Below are 16,676 nucleotides of genomic sequence, written 5' to 3'. Positions count from 1 at the left end.
CAAAGTAGGAGGAGAGAGAATCTGGCACTGTGACAGGTGATTTGAGACAAGGGGAAAAGCCTGGAAGTAGCTGTTCTGCTGAGTAAAGGAGAGAGACCAGGAGAGAGAGAGAGGACAAGAGGGTGGGAGAGGGAGGGAGAGCAAGCTAACTGGTGGTACAGAGAAGGGTTACCTGGAAGTTCTGAGGGCCAAGTTGGGGTTTCTGGTTAAACATTTGAGGTAGATCCATTCTGGCAATGATGGGGTTTCATCTCTGAATTATAGGCACCGGCAAAGAAGAAGGAGAGAGTTGGGTTGGCCCACTGTGGCATAGCCCATAGTCCTGGACTAGCCTTGGGAGGATGAGAGGCCTCTGGGGACTCCGGGGTTGAAAGGAGGAAGAGGAGTCAGGACCCAGAAGTGGGGAGGGTTAAGGGAACGGGAATTCCCGGAGAGGGTGGCTATGGGGATGGGAAGAAGAGGTCAGAAAAGGAGGTTGAGAAACAGAGTCCAGGGGGTTCTGACATCAACCAGGAGATGAGGGAGGAGCCAGGTTGACCCAGAAAGAGCCAGTGGGTCCCTCTGTGGCAGAAGGGACCCTAGGAGGCAAGTGGAGCCAAGCCCACAGTGAGGCACCAATGAGCTAATCCGGGCTACAGAACTGAGTCTGGCGGTGGGTTTGTGCGGGGCCACTGCACAGCCTCTGGGCTCCACGGTCCTGCTGCAGAGCCAGCTCTCTGCCGAGGGGTTCAGGGCCTCTGGCAGGCAGGCCCTCCAGGGACCCCATTAACCAGACGAGACTGTCGTAAAGTACAAGGTCTCCTTTCATCCGGCTGCTTTGAACCACCGCTGTTTGCCCTGGCCGGCTCCCCACCTGGAGCCCAGCACACCCACCGGGGCTTGCCTGCGCGTCAGGCACCCACCCTGCAAATAAACAGCTAGTAAAAGGGCCCAGACCAGGAGCATAATGAGCGCCTGGGACCTGGGGGGCCATTCCCCAGGCTGGAGCCCCAGCCCAGCTGCTCCCACCAGGGGCCGTTTGAACCTCTGGCTCATTACTGAGCCCATAAACCAGGCCGGCCAGAAGAATGGAGGCTGCTGGCGGCCTGTGCAGGCGGGCCTGTGGTGCTGGCCATAAAAGCCCCGCCAGAGGAGGGAGGCACCTGCAGGAGGGCTGGGGCCCGGAAAAGGGGGAGGCACCAGACAGAGGCTGGGGGGCGAGGGGCCAGCTGGGGACCTGAGCCCCTTCACCGACTCAGACAGCAGTCCAGGCCACGGCCGGGTACTTTGCAAGGTGGCCATTCCTCACGGGGCATGGTCTTTGATTCGGGAGCCCTGTGGGTCTGCATGACCTGGGGTGGCCATATGGCAGGCATGGCCCTGACTGGGCAGCAAGGCTGTGTGGACAGGGCACCCAGGGCCAGACAAACCCTGTGTCTTCCCGACTCCCCAGGGAGTCTGTCTCAGACCTGGGCCAGGCCCGTGCTATGACCTGGCATTCATGACCTGGCACCCATGACCTGCAGGATGGTCAGAATGTTTCCTGTCCTTGCCACCCTCTTAGGGAAAGCTATAATGAGAGGACAGAGAATAGGAGTTAGCAGGAAAGCCCCAGTGACCGTCCTTTGGGTTGAGTGTGGCTGGACCCAGGGTAAACCCAGGCCCCGGCTTGCCTGGTCCCCACCCCTCAGCTGCTCCTTGAGGTCTCTTGGGAAGAGGCCCAAGATGACACTGTTTCAAAACGATTGGTCTGAGGGAGGTGGGGTGGGGAGAGAAGAGGTTGTCCAGTTTTCCAGCACCAGGCGCTTTTGATTTGCCCTAGGGCAAGCTCTCAGAGGTGGAGGTGGGTGGTTTGGCATGTGAGGGAGAAGCTGGGATCACTGCCCTCCACTGTCAGCTCCTGACATCAGTGTGTCAGGGGGATCTTTCTGGTGACAGCCAGGGTGGGGTGGGGGATGGGGTGGGGGAACCTCAGGGTCCCAGCCAGCCCAGCCTGTTCCTAAAATCACATGGGCAGAGCAGGATTTAGAGGTGAGAGCAGGACTCTGGCACCTGACTGCCTGGGTGTGAACCCTGGCTTGCCACTTCTCAGTGGTGTGACTCCCAAGTTACTTGTTCTGCTTTCCTCAGCTGTAAGCATAGTATCTGTCTCCCTTACAGGATGTTGGAAGGATAGATTGAGTTCATAGTGGTAAAAAGCTGGCACGTAAAAAGTATAATGTTAATATTTTTTAGCGGTCAGATCTTGGGCAAACTCTTAATTTCTCCAAGCCCCTGTTTCATTATCTGTAAAATGGGAGTGAGAACCTTGACTCACAGAATTGGGAGGATAAAAGGAGCAGCTTATGTGAAGTGAGCCGGCATGGTACCTTCCTGGACCTTGAACACTGTTCTCTGGGGTCTTAGCAATCGTCCTGCCAAGACCTGGCTCTGGCAAGACCCTAAGGGCTGTCCCACTCGACTGCCTCCTCCAGGCAAGCTTCCCGGCTGGAAGGGACCATTGCCTCTCTCTAATCTTGCTTTCCTGCTTCCTCCTCTGGGCCAGGATGCTTTCTGGAGGCTGGACAAGACTGAGAGCAAAATCCCGGCACGAGTGGTATTCCAGATCTGGGACAATGACAAGTTCTCCTTTGATGACTTTCTGGGTGAGCGCTGCTTCCGGTCGGCACCTTGCTGCACACTGGAGGCTGCCCCCGAACCTGCCCTGTGTGTGTGCTACCCTTGGCTACCTGGCAGGAGGTGCAGTCCCATTTTCTGCCATCGGGAGCTCAGGGTCACTGGTCCTTCGATTGAGTGAGGTCTGTGACACAGAGTAATGCCAGAGTGATGAGAATGCGGTAGGCCTGTCAGCAGAGGTGGCATTGAACACTGGGCCACGTTGGATGGTAGGTAAGGAGGAGAGGGAAGTGCCAGCGTGTGCTGGCTCTCACTGGCTGTCTGGCCTCAGGCGTGACAGGATGCGCCCCACCCCACCCCACCCTGCAGGCGAGATACAGACTGAGCCCAGCAAGTGAGGGGCTCAAGTCCCTTTTCCCTTCATACCCAAGTGATGACCAAATGAATGAACACGGCTCCTTCCCCCAAGCCCTCGACAGGATTCTGATGAAACCCCCAGCTGGTGAGCAGGGAGCCCTGGGCTGAAGGATGTGGTAGAGACAGTGCTCTTGCAGGGGTGAGATGTAGAGTCAGGAGGACGATGTTTCCTGGGGCCAGCAGGCTGGACTGTAAGTGCCCCATCACAACTGTAAAAGTTAGCCAGGAAAATGTAGTCTATCCCTATGACGGGATATTATTCAGCCACAGAAAGAAGCGAAATACTGATGCATGCTACAACATGGATGAACCTTGAAAACATGCAAAATGAAGGAAGCCAGATGCAAAAGGACTCATATTGTATGATTCTGTTTATATGCAATAGCCACACTAAGCCAATCTGTAGGGATACAAAGTAGGCTCAGGTTCCCAGGGTTGGGAGGAGGAGGGAATGGGAAATGACTTCTCATGCGTGTGGTGTTTCTTTTGGGGGTGATGAATTTTGAATTAAGATGACTCATTTTATGTTATACAGATTTTACCACAATGAAAACAATTAAAAATTGATGGATGGATGATAGATGTGGACAATGGGTGAATGCATGGGTTTGTGCATAGTAAGATGACCGTTGGAGTGGGTGGGCAGCTCTGTGAAGGTGAATCAATAGGGGAAATTAGCGGGCCTGTGGATGAGCGTGCAGATGGCTGGGAAGCTGTGGAGATGGACTAAGAGGCCATGGATGGGAGCTGGAGTTTGAGGGATTTGACCCGCGGCTAAGCCCATGGATTAGAGGCTGAGGAGGTGACAGTGAGTTTTTCTGGAACCTGCCCAGACCCAGGGTAGACTTCAGCTGCCAGTGATTGTGAAACCCTCTGCCAAGGACCCCTTCTCTTCCTTAGGCTCCTTGCAGCTGGACCTCAACCGCATGCCCAAACCTGCCAAGACCGCCGAGAAGTGCTCCTTGGAACTGCTGGATGACACTTTCCACCCGGAGTGGTTTGTGTCCCTTTTTGAACAGAAAACAGTGAAGGGCTGGTGGCCCTGTATGGCAGAGGAGGGTGAGAAGAAGATATTGGCGGTAAGTGTGCTTCCTCCAGCCCAGCGGAGGCCCGGGAGCCGCGCTTCTGTGGAAACCCTACAGCGGGCACAGCCGTGTTAATCTCCCTCTCTGTTTTCCAAGGCACCATCAGCCTTCCCTTCCAGTTCCTAGCATTTCTCTCCTTGCAGCTAGCTTTCCAGGGAAGCCTATTTAAACAGAAAGATGCTTTTTTATCTCCTTTGGACCCTGTGTGATTCCAGTGCTCCTTGGTCTTCACAGATCTGTGTGCTGGGTTCCCCGCTAGCCTGGGCCTCCTATTTGAGCAGGACCCTCGAAGGGACTGTCCTGTACGACTGTCCTTGCCCAGAGGTCTGCCCAGGGCTGTGACAGGGCACTGGGGACTGTCCTTCCTCTGCAGAGAAAATCAGTCTCTGACAATTTGCTGCAAAATGGCAGGCAGACAGCCAACCCCTAAAGTGGCCCTTGAAATAAAATATCCTGATTGTATAAGGAATTATAAAAATTAACAAGAAATAACTAACACCTTAAAAGGGCACAGGGCATGCACAGATAACGTGTAAAAGAAGTACAAATGAAACATTAAACACTTAAAAAAGGTTTATTCCCCCTAGCAATTAAATAGAGGCATATTTTAAAAAGTGAAAACAATTTTTTGCCTAGTAAATTAGAATTAAAAATTGAAAAAGAAATGCTCATTGCTGGTAAAGAGGCAGAAACAGGCCCCTCACTTACTTCTGGGAGTGCTAGTGGTTTTGCCATGTGGGGAAGCAATTTGGTAATATGCAGCAAGAGATGTAACAATATTTATGTTCTTGGCCTCTGTCATCCCCCTTCTAAAATCTCTCCTAAAGAAATAACCAGCTAAAATTTAAAAATTACATTGTGGAGTATTCGTTGCAGCATTGTTTATAATATCAAAGAGTTGGAAACAACTTAAATGAACCAAAATAAGTAGTTTATGAACCAAATTATGATGTACCATGCATAGAATGTCTTACAGCCATTAAAAAGCAAACTTTAAAGAATATATAATTATATAGTGGAATAGAATATATTCCTAAGTGAAAGAAGCAAGCTCCAGAACTGTGTATATATGCAGTGTGGTACTTCATATACTTGCAGACAAATACAGCTCTGATGCATAAAAATATTAGCAGTGCTCGTCTCCACATAGTGGGAGTGTGGCGGATCTGTACAGACATACCTCGGAGATATTGTGGGTTTGGTTTCAGGCCACCAGAATAAAGCGACGAACGCACACGAATCGCACAAATTGTTTGGTTTCCCAGTACATGTAAAAGTTATGTTTACACTATACTATAGTCTAGTAAGCGTGCAATAGTATTCTGTCCACAAAAACAATCTATATACCTTAATTAAAAATACGTTCTTGCTAAAAAAGCTCGCCATCATCGCTGAGCCTTTAGCAAATTGTACTCCTTTTGTTGGTGGAGGGTCTAACCTTCATTTTGTAAAAAAAGTAGCATCTGTGAAGCGCAATAAGCAAAGCTCAATAAAACAAGGTCTTCCTGTATATGTCTGTCGTTTCTCAGTGTCCTACCAGGAGCAGGTACTGCCTTTACGATCAGATCAACCCAACAGCATTAAAAAAATAAAGTGGCTCTTACATTTGTCCTGGTCTAGCTCGTCTCCAGGCCATGGGGCAGAGCCTGTGTGCCCCTGACCAAGTGCCCCTGTTCCCACAGGGCAAGCTGGAGATGACCTTGGAGATAGTAGCGGAGAGTGAGCATGAGGAGCGGCCTGCTGGCCAGGGCCGGGACGAGCCAAACATGAACCCCAAACTCGAGGACCCGAGGTCAGTGCCAGCCCCGGGCCGCTGATGTCCAAGGCTTTGGGAGGTGTAGCCACAGTCCAGGAGGCCCACTGCATAGTCACACAGGAGTCCCAAGGCCCACACGGCCCAGCGAGGGCCACACAGTGCGTTAGGGCGCAGGTGACAGACGTCACTCCAGGAAACTGGGCTCCTCCACTAGGTCAGGAAGCAGGCTGGGTAGCTGCTGGCTGTGCACTGGGCATACTGTCCTATGGCCTGTACATGCCGCGTTATGGAACCTTCCCCACTGGGTTGTCATTATCCTCCCCATTTTACAGATCGCATTTTACAATCGCAGTAAAGTTGAATAAGGTCATTTCGCTAGGAAAGTGCTGAAGCTAGAATTCTTAGACCTGGTCTGATGGGCTCTGGAGCCCGACACAGGTCTTTCCCCTGACCAAGCCACCTTCCATGGCCCTCCTGTGGTGCCAGTGTGGCTTTCAAACGGTCTTTTGCCTAGTTTTCCCATCTATAAAATGTGAGGGCGGGGAGGGGGCCGCGTCCCTGTCTTCCCTACCTCATTGTCACCTAAGCGATGTAGATCAATCCAGTGGGTATAGAAGCCTGGAAGGCAGTGAGTAGGGGCTGAAGACTGCTATTGGTGGGGGTGAGGAGGGGGCCATGGGAGGTGTCAGGGCTCTGTTTGCTGCGTTCCTTCCGGTGGCCTGCTCAGCTCAACTCAGACTTAGCACAGGCAGCTCACTTTATCACGGTGTTGTGCCGAGTGCCACGGGGAGCTGGCAGCGCAGGGAGAGGCATCCTTGCCCAAGGCTGTTGGGATCTGGGTGGAAAGACAAGAGAGGCCCAGGAGACCCAGCAACGTGCAATTAAAATGGCTCCTATCACAAAATCCTGCATGCTCTTTGAGTTGTGAGGCTGACCTAGAGGAAGTTATTGAGGTTCTTCGTTGTGAGTGAGAGAAACTCAGCTCTCTGGGTTCATTTCCCGCCGTCCTTCCCTGACCACGGACCAGACATGTGCATCTAGGCAGTTGGCTTGGCTTCTCTGGGGCTCAGTGGGCCATAGCTCACCTCGTATAACAGCCCCTCGAGGCTCTGCCCAGCTCCCAAACCGCAAGTCTGTGATTAAGTCCTGGGTCGGGAAGGAGAGAGGGCAGCAGAGAAGGTGCCTGGACAGGGTGGCTGAGAACTGGGCACCAAGGATGTAGGCTTGGTGGCACCAGGAAGGGGAGCAGGGCAGCATGGGTGGGGTCACACTGTAGCAAAGGCTTGGGGGAGAAGGGAGTGTGGGTGCAAAGGGCTGAGTTTTAGGGCAGGGGCTATGGAGAGCCTGGGCGACTTCGGAGCTGGACTTGGAGACAGCAGCCATGACAGGAGTGCCCTGCTGACCTCTGGGATCTCACTTCCAGGCGCCCCGACACCTCCTTCCTCTGGTTTACCTCCCCGTACAAGACGATGAAGTTCATCCTGTGGCGGAGGTTCCGGTGTGCCATCATCCTCTTCATCATTCTCTTCATCCTCCTGCTGTTCTTGGGCATCTTTATCTACGCCTTCCCGGTGAGCACCTCTGAGCGGGAGGCACAGGCCTGGTCTTGGAGAAGCTCCTGGTCTGATGTGGGAGGTACAGCTCTTCACCACCAACAGTGCCTTGTCTCTTGGAGGGTCTGTCCTGGTTCTCAGAGACCCCAGTCTGATGGAGAGAAGTAGCCTCTGCCCATGGTCTGATGAGGGAGACATGACCCTTACTCTGGGGAGTCCTCGGTCTGGTAGGGAGACAAAGTCCTACCCTCAGGGTGCACTTAGTCCAATAGGGGAAACTGAGCTCTTGCCCTTGATGTGGAGACATAGCTGTCCTCAGGAAGCCCTGGGACTATGTAATCAAAGTGTTGGTAGAAGGTGAGCCCCCTTGTGCAGTGGTGGGTGGGGGAACCTTCCTGAAGGAAGGTGTGGAACTGGGTCTGGAAGGGAAGGGAAGGTGTGGACGGCAGACCAGAGGAGAGGGCCCCTTTGTGAGGAGGGCACTTGCTGAGGTCCAGAGGGAACACCTGGGGCCAGGAGAGGGTCTCAGTGCCCATCTGAGGACCTTGGTAGAGAGTGTCCTGCCTCCTGCAGCAGGGCAGGCATGGGGGAGGATGCAGCTGGACAGGAGGTGGCCCAGGAGTCTCTCATTTGGCACAGTGCACATTGGGGGTCCCTGGTAAGAAGGTAGCTGCTATGCCCCTACCTCCATGGGGCCCTACCCAAGGGATCAGGATCTGGGTCTTTCATCTTCGTCTGGGCTTCCCTGGTCCTCACAGCTCCTCAGGGGAACCCTGAAGATGCTCCAGCCCCCAAACCCAGTACCTCTGGAACTTCAGACCTTGAAGGGATCACAGTATTCCCAGGCTGATACCTGCGTTTTAATGTTCTTTAAATTAAAAAAAAAACACCACCTTTTTAATATGAAAATTTCAAACTGATATAAAAATAGAGAGAATGGCATAATCAGCGTCATTGATTAACATCACTCTGATTTGAATGGCAAAGAAACAGGGACCCAGAGAGGGGAAGGGGCTGGCTAAGGGCTGTAGGGCAGTCTGTGCACAAGTTCCAGTCCAGGGTTCTGGACACTGTGGGTCTCAGTCCCGGTCAGCACCAGGCCACCGGCCACGTGCAGTGTGCCCGCAGCGTGCTCTGGAAATCACTGGCCTGTGCGCATGTTGCATTGTGAATCCTCCAGGTGGAGGTAGTGGGTGGAGTGAGTGCTCTCTCCCATGGTGACCAGCAAGCCCTTATATCAGCAGGTCCTGAGGTGTTAGAAATGCAGTTCAGCGTCATCTCATTATAGTGTTGATGAGACGCCTCCAGGAACTTAACTTTTTTTTTTTTAACATTTCTTTAAAAAAGATTTTTTTTTATTAGTTTCATGTGTACAAAACACTGTAATAGTTAGATATTTATGCTTTATACCCCTCACTAAGTGATAAACCCCTCTCCCAATCTACTACCCCTCTGACATCGCACACAGCCGTTACATTTCCACTGTCTCTATTCCTAATGCTGTACTCCACTTCTTGTGACCATATATATGTACGTATATATGTATATATATATATATATACATATATACGTACATATGTATAAACTTGTAGTTGACATTCATTATTGTTCAGCTTCAGCTTCAGGTGTACAGTGCAGTGATCAGGCATCTACATCATCCCTGAGGTGGTCTCCCTAATGAGACAAGTGTCCATCGGAAACCCTATAAAATCTTTACAACATTATTGATTATATTCCCCAAATTGATTTTCATATCCCCGTGGCAATCCTGTGGTTACCAATTGTGCTTTCTAATCCCCTCACCTTCTCTCTCATCCCCACTCCCCCTCCCTGGGGAACATCAGAGGAGACTGTCTGATCTGGGCCATAAGTGACAAAGGAGGGTGTAGGCCCAGGACAGCTGATGTGTCTGGCTGCAGGTCAGGCCCTCTGCGCTGGTTGCGGTTGCCTGGAGCACCTTGACGAAATATGTTCTGAGGCTCAGCAAGAAGAGTCATGGCTGATAGGCCAAATATGGTTGCAGTGTGGGGGGACCGAAAGCTTGTAGTTTGGGGGGCCCTCTCAAAGCAGAGGAAGATGAAATTACAAATACAAGGTTAGATACTGGCCCATGGGAGGGCATGTGCAAGTATGGTGTCCTAGCGTGTAAGCAGCCCGGGGTAACCCGGGATCTGGTGTCAGGCCCAGGTCTGTGCCTCCGTGTTTCCCCTTATTGGGCAGGCCCAAGGTGCCACGGCGGGGAGGTGAGGTCCCCCTTGCCCTGTGACCCTCAGGCTCCCATTCTCTCATTTTGAGTGGATCTGGCTGGCCTCGTTCAGTTCAGATGAAGACATTTTTAAGCCTGAGACGTGTGTCCAGGAGGCGGGGATGCATTGTGGGTATGGGGCAAGGTGATGAGGCTTGTGCCCCTGGGAGCTCAGTCTCCTGGGAGACACATCGAAGCCGGTGAAGGAGGGAAAACATGCGTGCAATGAAGTCGTGAGGCTCAGGTGGGGGGTTGGCAGAGCTGGTGCAGACCCTGGCTCCTCAAAGGGGTGGTCTGAGGAGCAGCACCAGGGAACTGATTAAAGATGCAGAGTCCTGGGCCGGCCCCAGGTCTGCTGAGAAGAATCTGGGCACTTTCGCGTTGGAGAATCGCTGCTGTACAGGACGGAGCTCTGTGCTCGGAGTCAGGAGGTGTTGGCTGGGCTCTGGCTCTGCTGATGGCTTCCTGTGTGACCTTGGCAAGGCCCTCCCTCCCGCAGGAGGACAGGGCTGCGCTAGGGAAGCTCTGACCTGTTGTGATCAGTACTGTGGTTACAGGAGCTCTTTCCCTTTCCCTGGGGAGGGGCTGCTGGGCAAGTCCTCCTGAAGAGCCACGGGGAGGGCAGAGGCAGGGGCAGGTCCAAAACCACCACCGCCTTTCTATACATAGCTCCCGCCCCTGGCCAGCTGGGCCCTGCGCTGAGAGGCGCTTGGGCAGCAGACTAGGTGTGTGGGGGTCTGAGGAAGGAGGCCCCGCTGCTGGCTGAGAGAGGGAGGGAAGGTTTCCAGTCACTCCCAGCCCGTGGCCCTCCTTAGCCCAGGCGCTGTGGGCAGGCGCAGAGGTGCACTTTGATGGTGGCCCTGGTCAGTGTCCTCCCTGTTTTATGGGTCCCCAAAGTGGCATCACCTTCCTTTGAGTCCTTCTGGAACTTATCCTTTTTAAAATACCAACCCTGCCTTCCCCCTCCCAGAGCTGGCATTTAGGGGTCAGATTCTATGTGCAGGGTCCAGGGCTAAAGGGGTAGCTTGGGCCCGAGGCTGCAGACTGGTTTTGTTGGCAGGCCTTTGCTACAACCTGGGTAAATCCTGCTTCTCTCCAGTCAAGTCGACCAATCATCTGGTGGGTTTCAAGATTTTCACCTGGCTTTTAGGCCTTGTGGGGCAGAGGGCCTGGCAGAAAGGGGCCCGAGGCCAGGGCTGCTCACCTCCAGTTGGTCTAATCGCCCACCCTCTTCGAAAATCCCCTGGCATGGGGGACAAGGAGGGCAGCCTGTCTGACTTCTCCCAGCTCGCCCACAGCCAGCCTGGAGCAGGGCCAGTGTGGGGAGGCAGGAGGTGATCTGGCGGAAGGCTTTGTTTCCAGAGTTGGCTTTCCCAGGCTGACACTGGGGAACATACTGTCCCAATTAGAAGCCCCGTGTTGTGTTGTATGTGTTTTCATGGTTTGGGGGGCGGGGTGAGTGTGGGGGGGAGATTCCTCTCAGTCCTACAACAGCCAGGGCCTAATGGGGGATGACCCATCCCAGGTGCTGGCCTGTGTTGTGGGTCATTCCTATACACCCCACCCCCTAAGTCTCTCTCTTTCTCTTGCTTTCTGAACAGGAGCAAGGTGGCCAATGAGCCCTGGGTTCCCATGGTAGGGGTAGGAGGCGGGGAGAATCGTGGCCATGCCTTCAGGCCACCTGTGTGACGGAAGAAGCCCGGGCAGGCCCTGGTGATCAGAGTCTTCATGGCAGCTGGTGGAGTGGGGCCTGGATTGATGGGGGAGAAGATAGCAGTTCAGGCCGCTGTGGTCCCTAGGAGGGAGAGTGCCAGCGGAAATTCAGAAAGGTCTGGCCTTGTGTGATTGGCAGGAGCACCAGGAGGGTAGAGTGTTGTGCTGAGTGAGGTTAGGGGGTGTTGCGTGCAAGGTGCAGGCTAGGGGTAGAGTGGATGAGCCTCCTTTCCCTGCTCCATCCCTCCTGGAAGCCATCACCACATGTCCCTGTCTCTTCCCTCCCTCCAGAATTATGCTGCCATGAAGCTGGTGAAGCCCTTCAGCTGAGGACTGTCCAGCCCAGGACTGGCTACTTCCTCTGCCCAGCTCAGCCAAGAGCCTCTAGACCTCCAGGCCTGACCATCCTGCCAAGGTGGGCAGACAGACAGACAGACGGACTGGCACATACTCCAGCAGTTCGTACCATCAAGCCCTGGGATCACCTACTTTCATTATTTCTTTCTCCCCCAGTCCAAGCCTTTTTGGATCATCCCATGTGTATGTCAGTATAAAACCGTTGGAACTACAAAGCTGTGTTGGTGTATCTTTGTCTAGGACCCGAATGGGGAGTGACTGGGTAAGACACGGGTCTCGGTGGGCAGGGTAGGAGTGAGGTGTGTGCCATCTGTGGCTCAGGATTCTGAGCGGTACTGTGAGTCCTTTGACAAGACTGCTTGGGACCCTGGGGTGAGCTTTGAGGCCTGGTGTCTGGCCTGCCCGCCTAAAGGTGCAGCGTGTTCTGCCTCTCCAACACTTGCTGCCTTCCCTTCCCCCTTCACTCAGACATCTCTTCCTTTCCTAGGTGCTCTTTGCTTGGGTGGTAGTCACCTGTTCCTTCTGGTTTCTTCTGGTTTCTTTGACCACACCTGGGAAGAGGTTCTGCTTTATACAAGTGGAGCCCCACGGAACAGGTTGCGTCAGAAACTCTCCAGGCGGAGAGGTTTGGTTTCCTGGCTGTGGCCTTGTCCCCCACACTCAGGATTTCTTGCAGTTCCCTCCCGCTGCTTCCTCATTCTGCTTTCAAGATTTGGTCTGGACAGACACCCCTTTTTCTTGTGGTCTGAAGCTTAGACATTAGCCATGGGTCTGACATGTCCTGTAGGAATCAAGCTTAATGTACAGGAGTAGCAGGAACATACTTAGAATAAAAGCAAAAAAGCATGACAACATCATGTTTCCCAAATAGAAACCTCTGCCTCTTTTGCCAGAGGGCCTGGAACTCTGGAGCTCAGTGCTGGCCGCCTCCTCTCCTGTTACCCAGGAAGGCTTCTCCTATTTCCCCCTGTGAGTCTGCTTCCCCAGCGGAGGCCCAAAGCTCCAGAGTGATCCTTCCAGACCTTTTGGCTCTTCACTGCACTCTGGAACTTAGACTGAGGCCCTGCCATGTCCCCACCTGATTGGCAGGACCGGGGGTGATTGGCACAGGGCTGATGGCCTGAACCCTCCAGGAAGAGGGAGCTACACCTCGCATGCTGAGTGATTCTCTCTTCAGGCGAGGTCAGGCTGGAGGTGGCCCTCACTGTCCAGCTCTCTATGGGCCCTGAGAACCTGGGTGGCTACTCCTGAGACCCTGACACCTAAACCCTGGAGCCAGGTAACCACACCTCACACAGAACATGCAGCAGGGACCGGGATCCAAAGCTTCTGAGAAGGTCAGTCTGCTGTCCTGTGTTGCAGATAATAGAACACATTACTCAAATTAATAAGGGGAACTCAATGGCTTTGTGGAAATGAAACATTCAGGAGGGCTGTTCTAGCTCCTCAACTAGCTCACCAAGAGCTTGCATTCTCTCTCTGCTCTGCCCTTATTGGGCAGGACCGGGTTCAGTCTAAAGCTGGCTTTATTATTAGAGCTGGGGTCCACCATGCAAAACTCGGGGGGAACAGGGAGTGGATGGCAAGGAGATACGATGGCCAGCAAACATTTATTGATGTATTCAACATGGTAGCCTGAAAGCAGGTCCCGAGGATCCAGCAATGAGTTACATATGACTCCTGACCTTCCATAGCTCCTGAAAATGGTATCAGGAAACCATGGTTGTTAGTGCCCTTATGTGGGTAGGGATAGGGAGGGCAGGAGACTCTCAAGAAGCAATATCATCTGAGTAGTGTTGGACGGGCCCAGCGGCTAAGAGGGGGAAAGGTGTGCCAAGTTACAGAGATGGAGGCCAAGTGTGGAGCTGTCAGAGATCCGGGCTAGTTCACGGCACAGTCGAGGGAGAGGGAGCCTGCAGGGAGACATGTGGAGAGATGAGAGGGAGCAGGGTTTGGGAGGATGAGGCCCGGTGCTGAAGGGCTTTTTGTGTGCAGTTGAGGAGTTAGAACTTCATCCTGGAGGCAGGGAAGAACACAGAAGGACTTAAAGCTGGACTGGCCTTGATGAGAATCGTGGGTTTTGAAAAATTATTCTAGCTGAGTTCCTCTCTTGAGAGATAGGAGTCGTCTGGGGGCACACGGGTGGGTTTGAGGTTATATAAGCCTAAGGCCTTTGAGGGGGTGGAGGGTTCAGTGATCTCCCCAATTCTCAACATGATCTTTGATCACCAACAGTGAAGAACAATTGCTCAGGACACTGTGTGACACTGTCTGAATTAGCCATGGGTCTGACGTCTCCTGACATCTCCCCCAGCAGCCAACTGGGGAAGATCTGAAAGGCAGGGAAGGAGCCGTTCATTCATTCACCCATTCATTCATTCCTTTTTGTTTTCATTTGTTAAAGAAATATATATATGGCTATGTGCGTACCAGGCAGGGTGCTAGGGTCTACAACATACAATGTTGAGCAAGATAAGCAAATTTCCCGCCTTCCCAGAGCTCACAACTGAGTAGAAAAGAGACACAAATAGATAGTCAATTTTAATACACTGATGGATGAACAAGGGTACCAGGATCAGAGCAGGGGGTGGAAAAGATGAGAGGGAAGAGAGTGTGCAGAGACTGGCCATAACCAGAAACTGGTTCAAAGACCTATAAGAATTTCCACATAGGCACAGAGCAGTGGTTCTCAACCAGGGTAAATTTTGCTCCCCAGGGCATATTTGGCAGTGTCTGGAGATGTTTTTGATTGTCATGATTGAAGGGTGGGGGGTAAGGGTGCTACTGGCATCCAGGAGCTGCTAAGCATCCTTCAAGGCACAGGACAGCCCCCCCACCCCAACAAAGAATTATCCAGTTCAAATTGCTGGTAGTGATGCTGTTGCAAAAATCTGGCGTAGAGATAGTGGATTCTAGACATACTGAACAATTAGACTGGAAAGACCTGTAGGTTTGACTAGTTAGGGCTGAAGGGGGCCAGGACATGTGGGATGGGAGATAAATTCAAATGACTCCCAGTTGTCTGGCTTCATGAGTGGTGGTACCATTCATGAAGTCAGTTTTGGACCAGAAGTTTCAGACATGTTTAGGGCACAGTGAAAATACCCTTTCTACTCTCCATTTCTCCCTGCAGTTATGACCTGTCCCTTCCCAAAGTCCTAGAGAGCATTGTCTACACCTGCTGTCTCCATGTCTCCTCACCTCACAACCCTCCACCCACTGTGGTCTGACTTTATTCCTGTGGCAGACTCTGTGAGTCTCCTTCTCCAACAGCCATCCCCTCTCTGTTCCTCTTTGCTGAAAGAAACTGATACTGTTCAGCTCTCTCTGTTGCGATTTTCTGAGAAAGGAGTCCAACCCCAGTCCTAGAGAGAGGTGTCTTGTTAGATCAAACCGATCACAGTGAAGTCATTACCCTTGCCAGTGATTGGTTTAGGAAGAAGCATGTGACTCATTGATGATCAATGAGATGTGAGGGGAAGGCGGTGGTGGTGGTGGTGATGGGGGCTGAGGGCCAGCTGGGAAAGTCTTCTTCAAAGATTTTTATTAAAAATGTAGCTAACATACAATATTATATTAGTTTCAGGGATACACCATAGTTATTCAATATTTATATGCCTAAAGATGTCACCATCGTAAGTCCAGCAACCATCTGACACTGTGCCATGCTATCACAATATTCTTGGCTATATTCCCCATGCTGTACGTTACATCCCCATGACTTATTTATTTTGTACCTGGAAATTTGGACCTCTTATTCACCTTCATCTTTTTCCCCCTTTATAAATTTATCAATTGCAGTTGACATTCAATATTATTTTATATTAATTTCAGTGTACAGCATAGTGGTTAGACGTTTATATAATTTAAGAAGTGATCCCCCTGACTAGTCTAGTACCCACCTGGCACTATACATAGTTATTACCATATCATTGACTATATTCCCTATGCTTTACTTTACCTGACCAGGACTGTTTTATAACTACCAATTTGTACCGTTCAATCCCTTCACCTTATTCACCCTGCCCCCAACCCACTCCCATCTATCACCCCCAACAAATCTAGTACCCATCTGACACCATAGTTATTACAATATTATTGACTATATCCCTTATGCTGTACCCTACATCCCTATAACTACTTTGCAACAACCAATTTGTATTTCTTAATCCCTTCCCCTTCCTTTACCCCTAAACCCCCTCCCATCTGGCAATCATTAAAATGTTTTCTGTATCTATGAGTTTGTTTCTGTTTTGTGTGTTAATTTTATTCTTAGATTCCACATATAAGCAAAATGACATTGCATCTGTCTTTCTCTGTCTGATATTATACTCCACTCAGCACAACACCCTCCAGGTCCATCCATGCTGTCACAGATGGCAAGAACCCAATGCCTTGCATGTACGAGCAATATTCCACTGTATATATGTACCACCTCTTCTTTATCCAGTCATCCATCGACGGACACCCAGGCTGCCTCCACATCTTGGCCATTGTAAACAATGCTGCAATGAACGTATGGATGTACACGTCCCCTCAAGGCAGCATTTTGGGTTCTTCAGATAAATTCCCTGAAGTGGGATTACTGGGTCCTTTTTTGTCTCTTGTTATAGCCTTTGTTTTAAAGTCTGGTTTGTCTGGTATAAGTATTGCTACCCCAGATTTTTTTTTTTTTTCATTTCCATTTTCATGAAATATATTTTTCCATCCCTTTTTCTGTCTGTGTGTGTCTTTCAATCTGAGGTGAATCTCTTGTAGGCAGCATATGTAAGGGTTTTGTTTTCTTATCCATTCAGCCCTCCTACATCTTTTGATCAGAGCATTTAATCCATTTTCATGGAAAGTAATTGTTAATAGATACGTAGCTATTACTATTTTATTATTCATAATTTTGATTTTTTTTTTTTTTTTGTCTTAAAGAAGTCTTTCTAACATTCCTTGTAATATTGGTTTGG

General features: G+C 51.3%; 1 protein-coding gene across 23 annotated transcripts in view; it reads left to right on the top strand.

Moving 5' to 3' along the window:
* DYSF (dysferlin) overlaps positions 1-11,936 on the top strand; it is a 207,617-nt gene extending 195,681 nt beyond the window's left edge. For all 23 annotated transcript variants that reach the window (XM_033124779.1, XM_033124795.1, XM_033124787.1 and 20 more), the window contains 5 exons: positions 2,525-2,624; positions 3,913-4,091; positions 5,780-5,889; positions 7,277-7,424; positions 11,656-11,936. In XM_033124779.1, coding sequence (XP_032980670.1) covers positions 2,525-2,624; positions 3,913-4,091; positions 5,780-5,889; positions 7,277-7,424; positions 11,656-11,694 — 576 coding nt within the window. In that variant the 3' untranslated portion in view covers positions 11,695-11,936. The remainder of the gene's footprint in view (positions 1-2,524; positions 2,625-3,912; positions 4,092-5,779; positions 5,890-7,276; positions 7,425-11,655) is intronic.
* Positions 11,937-16,676: the final 4,740 nt, after the last annotated feature.

Source organism: Rhinolophus ferrumequinum, chromosome 13, assembly GCF_004115265.2.
Source record: "Rhinolophus ferrumequinum isolate MPI-CBG mRhiFer1 chromosome 13, mRhiFer1_v1.p, whole genome shotgun sequence".
Lineage (NCBI taxonomy): Eukaryota > Metazoa > Chordata > Mammalia > Chiroptera > Rhinolophidae > Rhinolophus > Rhinolophus ferrumequinum.
This window is presented reverse-complemented; position numbering and strand designations above follow the sequence as displayed.